We start from the raw sequence: 7,228 nt of genomic DNA, 5'->3' as shown, positions 1-7,228 counted from the left end.
TAATAATAATAATAATAAATAAACATATAAAATACAAAATACAAAAGTAAGAGAATGTTATATTTCCAATACTAAAAACGTATGTGCTTATTTTGTAATCAAAATCGTACAGATAATTGGTATGATAACGACTATAAACCTTGGAAGCTTCCTCGTAGCTTCACACATGCAAGGGTACCATCATTTATGGGTATCGGATGGGACATGTATAAAAGATATGTCTTTAATTTTGGTAATCCAACCAAATTTATACATATCAATTGAACATGTTTTTAGCAATCCAAGTTGTCTTTCGGGTAATCACTATTTCAAAGTATGTTGCAATTAGCATGCCCTAATTAGTCAGATTTTCCACTCATCGTGTTTGTTTTTTTTATAACTTGAACTAGATAATTGGAATGTTATGACTTATATCATAGTGAAACATGCTCCTTTGAGTTTTAACTTGAGTGCATGTACAAACGAATTAGCGTTCATAATTGAGTTTTTCACATGACTTGAGTAACTTTTTTTTTTCTTTTTCGAACGACATACATAATCTATGATGTCAAAGATTCATGAAAAGACAAACTAGTTAAAGTAAAATGGGCAATTTTTAATAACCATAATAACTACCATTCTATTAAAAATATCCTATAAATAGGATATCAAAAATAATCATAAAATTAAAATGAAACCCATTAAAATCATAATATTAAATAGAGAATCTAAAAATTCTCTAAATTTAAATAATTAATTTTTTTTTTTTAAGAAATTGCCACCCAATAGCGGGTACCCCAGTTTGCGAACACTTTGTTCCCATTTCCACCCTCCTTGCACCTTGTTAGCCTTCGCAACTCCCCGTTTCCGGCGACTTTCAACCGGTTTCCGTCAATGTCCCACCGCCAACTACCACCAGCACCACCCTCCTCTTCCTCTTCTTCCGCTTCAGCCACCACCACCACCTCATCATCATCATCATCTTCATCTTCATCTGATTCCATTTCACCACCTTCTTCGTATTGTTCCATTTCAACCCTTTCACTTTCATAATTTACAGAAGAGTCCTTGAACAAAGAAAGTTTAAGTCTCCCATTTGTACGTTCAGTTTGAAAATTTGTACCACAGTTAGAAAAGCTTACAGCTTTTATAACCAACCGACCACCTTCTCGGTGATGTCTCACCTTAACCGTTCCGTCGGAGCCGCTGATGGAGGTCAAGGGCGGAGGAAAGTCACTCCGGCGTATTTTGCGGTCAAAATTCTGGTGCTTTGACCTCTGAATTCCCCTCATCCTCTCTCTTTCCTCCATTGCAAGTGCACAGAATTCGTCACCACTTTCACTAACGTCACTCCCTGTTTCACTTCCCAAACTCTCCGTACACATTTCCAAGCTCTTTGTACTCAATGCAGAAGCCGAGCGTTTCACCATTGGATGTACATACACCTCATCCGATTCATCAAAATTCTTGGAAGCCATTGATGGGTTTTCAAGAGCTTTAAGAAAACTCCACCCACTGTTTCTCTCTCCGCCGTTTTGGGGTTCTTGAATCTTTGGTGGTGGTGGTGGTGGTGGTGGAGATAGGGTTTGCCGGAGAACAAATGATTCGATTACTTGAGGTTCAAGGCAAGATTGTAGACCTTGATACACAATTGATGCCATTATAGCTAAAATCAGAGAAAATTCAAGAATTTATTATCCAATAAATTCGAAAAAAATGGGGTAAAAATTAGATAAGATAGTGTGGGAAGTGTGGTTATGGCATGAAAAGAGAGGTGAAAGGGTGAAGGGTGTATTTATAGGTGCAAAAGGCCGAGTGGGGGTGGGTTCTTCGAGAGAAAGGCGACTTTTTAATACAATTGGAATTTATTCAACTTTTTTACTTGGCCACACATATTATTATCAACAAAAAGGTATAAACCTTATTCCAATTCATTATTTTTTGATCTTTTAAAAGATTTTTAATTAGTTATTATAAGTAAATGTATCGGATGAATTACCAAAACAGATTGGTGTATCAACACTGAGTATTTTTACTATGTAGTGGCGACCCTCATGGTATACGGGTGGTGTAATCGCATGAAAGAATTTAATAAACCAAATATCCATATGTGCAAAGTGAGAAGTCTAACATTTGTTTGCATGTGGTGTTAGTTATTTAGTTCGAGAAGACATAGTATAAATTAAGATAGATAGGGTGAAGACAAGAGAGAGAATCAATGGAAATGTATTATGATATTTAAACTCCAAAAGCCAACATTTAAGTATAATTGTATATACTTTTTTTTTTATAGAGCAACAAACACAACACACTCTCTAAGTCCCTATGATATTTCTTTCGTTTTCAGCGAGACTTGAACCCTCAACCAAAAGGTTGAGGAGCATCTTTCCACAAACACCCGATACCGCTGAACTACAAATTTTTTGGTAATCTTGGAAAATATTGTATCCTTATTAATTTTGTGTAATTTAACCAAAAAATTCATAATTTTATGGGATCAAAAGAGAAAAAACATGTCAATAATTTGCCCATACCAACCTGCTAATAGTTAGACCTTGCAATATGTGTTCCTATGTCATATATACATGTTAAACACAAATTTACACAACACGAATTGTAAAATATGTCTTATATTGTATGTAACTGTGATACACGAAAATACATATTTACATGTGTATGTATATGTCGCGTGTCAAATGAATTTAATTTGTGTACATGTGTCTATGCATGCATATACATGTTTACTTTTATTAAAGTTATACATGTATATGCATGTTTATACACGTTGTGACAGTCATGTTTCACACGAACTTAATCGGTGGCATATACATGTTTAAACAATCAAATTCTTGTATAACTCGTGTAAGATACAAAACACAAATTTAAAATTCGTGTCGACACGAATAACCATGAATTTTCAAAACTCATACACAAAAAACTCATATCGTGTATTAAATTGTCATATCTATATATAGGAGTTATTGATGATATATCTATATATAGGAGTTATTGATGATATAGTAGTTATTGATAGTATTTAAAAATTGGTATATAATAGTTATTGATGGTATTTGAAACTTGTTCCCATTCTAAATTTAAAAGTACTTTTTTATGCTTAACACCAGAGTTATATTCAATCTTCCAAGTTGGGATTTATTTTGTTGACTACATTATCCAATCATTTGATCAAGTTATGACCACAGGATCTGTTTATTCGAACTTAAAAAACTCCTTAGGGTAGATTAAGGAACATAAATAATAGACAAAACTTCAAAACTGGTCCTTGTGGTTTTCGAAAATATCAAGTTTAATCCCTAAGTTCAAAAAACCTCATAGATGGTCCATGTGGTTTCAAAACTTTTAACATTTGGTCCTTCCGGCTCACTCCGTTACCATTTAGCCGTTAAGTAAGGGGTATTTTTGTCATTTCACTATCCAGGGACCATTTATGAGGTTTTGTATTACTTTTTTTTAAATAAATAAATAAAATTTAATATGCAAGGGGTCCAACCTCTCTCTCTCTCTCTCTCTCTTTCGTTGGAGAAGGAAAACACCACAGATCTGCACAAACCCACACGTTAATGTCTTGTGACCTCCCAAAACCCCGAACCCCAAATTTAAGAACCCCAAGAAAAGTAGAAAAAGTCGATCGAAGTTTCACTCGTTGCAAAGAATCGAGTTCCTCTCATCTTCAAGCTCAAGTTTGTTACCGAAATGGAGGATTGTGGACTTGGTGGCGGTGGTGCTCTTTGTGCTTCTAACTCCGATTAGGGTTTCGTCGCCACAACACCGACGAACAACAGATCTTGGTGGAAGGTTGTCTCTGTGATGATGGTGTGTCCGGATTGAACAAGTGGTGATGTAAAGGATGGAACAGAGGATGGTGGCGTATGTAGGTGGTGTAGCGGCGACGCTGACACATAGATCGAAGCTAGGGTTGTTAGCGACGACTTCGTCAATCTCTTTTTCCGATGACGGCTTCGTTCTTCAGTTAGTGTTTTCGTCTTCTAGATCTAATGAGCATCAAGGGTGACGGCGAGAAAACATATGTTCATCAAATTTTGTGTGTGTTCATCTGATTTCGTTCTTCGGTTAGGGTTTTCATCAAATTTCGTATGTGTGTGTGTGTTCATCTGACTTTGTGTGTGTATATCTTATCTGATTTTATGTGTGTATGAGTGTATGTTCATCGAATCTGATTTTGAGTGTGTGTGTGTGTATACATCAGATAGGGGTGAACTCGAGAACAAACCCATATTTTGTGTATTGTTTTTGTTTATGGATGATTTTTTGGCCGAAGATGGAGGTGGAAGATCGTGATGGTGGCAGACTGTGGTGGTGGCAGAAGGTGTTCGAATGGTGGTGGGGGCGGAATATGTTCTTGATTGTTCTTGAATATATGAATATGTTCTTGGTGTTTATCAAACACAAACACACACACACACAGAGAGAGAAAGAGAGAGGTGGGACCCCTTGCATATTAAATTATATTTATTTATTTATTTATTTTAAAAAAAGTAATACAAAACCTCATAAATGGTCCCTGGGTAGTGAAATGAAAAAAATACCCCTTACTTAACGGCTAAAGGGTAACGGAGTGAGCCGGAAGGACCAAATGTTAAAAGTTTTGAAACCACATGGACCATTTGTGAGGTTTTTTGAACTTAGGGATTAAACTTGATATTTTTGAAAACCACAGGAACCATTTTTGATGTTTTGTCTAAATAATATGTCAACATATATAAGAAGTAAAGAGTGTATTACATCATGCTAGAAATGTTGCCAAAATAAGAATTCAAAACCGGATTATATATTAAAGTAATGATATCCACATAATAAAGGCATGATCTCACTATCCTTTATTTTCTATTATATTGGTATTACAATGTCAATAGGTCATTATATTGAAAGAAGCCAATAAAAGCCAATAAAAAAAGTAAAGGATGGAAAGAAGCGATGACTAAGTTGTCATGATCTATCAAAACAAGATAAAATATTGAAAACTTGGGAAATTGTGAGGCACTTTGGGAAAAGGGAAATTGGTTGAGGGCTATAAATAAGAAAACCTTTGAATTTGATTGGTTACTTTGGGAAATACCCAAATAACCAATCGGCCATTAAAATTTTTTCTTTAAGGGTACAAAAGCATTATGATTGGCACAACCTTCTTTCATAAGCAAAAGTGAGCCTACAAAGGGACAAGATCCCCTTAGTGATTTTTAGGTCATTACTTTGCTTTGCATTCCTCCTCTCAAATTAGTGCCTTTTATCATTTCTTTTTTCAACTTTCTTTTCATGTTTGCCTCATTCCACTAAGGTCAAAACCTATGTTGGAATGTTGGTTTGGAAAATAGGTACACCAACCAACCATTAATTGTACCTTTGTCACAAAATATAACATTAATATGTTCATATGAATATCTTACAACAAAAAATATTATTCTTTCTTCCTACTTATTTTGATATTACACCTACTAATATATATATGATTCTTATGAATGTAATTTGATGATTTTTGTTCCATAGATAAAACAAGATACTCAGGAAGAAATTTGTTAACTAAGTTTTTTGAACTTAAAATGTCAAATATGTCATTATACCAAAGCGGTAACATACTAATTTATAATTCACCGATTCAAAGTTAGATGTTGGCTTTTGTTTGGGCGTTCTATCGAGTTGGTGGTTTTACAAACTCAAGTCAATTGGCATGATGATGAAATAGGGGAGACTAATGAAAAACTTGTTGAGTCTTGACTTTTTAAAATTCAAAATTTCGTATATGTTATTATGCCAAATTCAAGGGACTAAGAAATGATATATTTAGTTGATTTCTATATTGCTTTGTCTTTAAGTGAGGACAAGAATTATTAGATTTGTTTAAGATGACATGACCATTTTCCCATCAAAGTTCATGGTTTAATAAAAGCTTTTATGTCGCTAACATGTCTTATTTATTTTTTTATTTTTTTGGAATCAACTTTTGACCAATAGGAGTGTCCTATTCATTTCTGCATGATCTATGCTTGAATGGACGTATGTGCGAGTCGAGTCTGGGATTTACGGAGCAAAATATAACCAAAAGACATAAATAATTGATTAACAACAAAATATGACATTTCTCAGTAACTATGTTGATTCGTCTACTCTATAAATCATTGATTAACAACAAAAAAAACTTGTAGATTAAAGGTATATTTGACACAATCAGCTAATAGTTGTAAGCTGATAAAATATACTACGTATTTTTTATTTGTTTAGAAGCGTTAGATAAAAATAATTATAAACTTTTGAAAGATGTAAATGACATCAAGGCTAAAAAACCTTAAAAACTTTCAAAAGTGACATGAAACTAGCTTTTGGATTATGATTTTTTTAAATAAAAGTAACTCGTGCTCTACAAAAATAATTATTTAATAAAGTTTTTTTTTATTATTATTAGAAGTTAGTTTTAAGGTTTTATATTTGGAATTTGGAACTATCGAATGTGACTCAACTCGAGTTATTTCAAGTTTCAACACATTGCAAATCATTTAATTTGGGAATTCCTTAAAATTTTGAATGTAAAACGTGATTTGGGCCCAAATTCCATTGTAGTCCAACTCAAAAAAATTTCTATAAAATTGACACAAGCCTTGTGGTTTATTTTATAGATTGTACGTAAAAAGGTTATTTTTGGTTAAGTTTTGTTTAAAAATATTATTTTTGGTTAAGTTTTGTTTAAAAATATTATTTTTAAAACAATACCACATAATATTTTATTGTAAATTGATAATAAGATAAGGGGTCTGATTACAGAAAACCGTATTTTAAATTAGATAGACGAATTCATTGAATGTACACCAGTACAATTATTATTTTTTTATTCCAAATGTCGATCGTTTCTATTTATGAACGTATAAAACATATAAAAAACGGACCCATGTCATTTGATGGTTCTAATCAATCAACATATCCGTATATATTTTTTATATATGATAAATGGTTAAACGTTGTCAATAAAGTGACATATTCTTATGAGACAGACAGAATAGTTTAATGATATTTTAAGACAAAATATTAAATTTAAGGTTTTTGAACATCCGTAATCATAAGTATGTGAATAAGTTCCAATGCTAAAACTACAAAAGGAGCCGACATTTATTTCCTTTTGAAGAGTGGAACCCCACTATTAATGTCCAATGTTCATCGGCTTAAATTAATACCTACAAAAGTCAACCACTAGCATACAACTAAAATATGGTTTACATAA

General features: G+C 33.0%; 1 protein-coding gene across 1 annotated transcript; it reads right to left on the bottom strand.

Annotated features, from left to right (window-relative positions):
* Window positions 1–592: 592 nt before the first annotated feature.
* On the bottom strand, window positions 593–1,740 carry LOC145114529 (protein FANTASTIC FOUR 2-like). The gene has a single exon (XM_079050551.1). It carries the CDS (start codon window positions 1,638–1,640, stop codon window positions 747–749), a length of 894 nt encoding a protein of 297 aa, XP_078906677.1. The 5' UTR covers window positions 1,641–1,740; the 3' UTR covers window positions 593–746.
* Between the last annotated feature and the right edge of the window lie 5,488 nt (window positions 1,741–7,228).

This window comes from Lactuca virosa, chromosome 5 (genome assembly GCF_052849685.1).
Source record: "Lactuca virosa cultivar CGN04683 chromosome 5, Lactuca_virosa_CGN04683_v6, whole genome shotgun sequence".
NCBI lineage: Eukaryota > Viridiplantae > Streptophyta > Magnoliopsida > Asterales > Asteraceae > Lactuca > Lactuca virosa.
Note: the sequence above shows the minus strand (reverse complement) of the source record. Positions and strands in the feature narration are given on the sequence as shown.

Bases quoted from the DNA above. Each gene is read 5' to 3' on its own strand.
- LOC145114529 (XM_079050551.1), bottom strand. From the start codon at position 1,640: ATGGCATCAATTGTGTATCAAGGTCTACAATCTTGCCTTGAACCTCAA.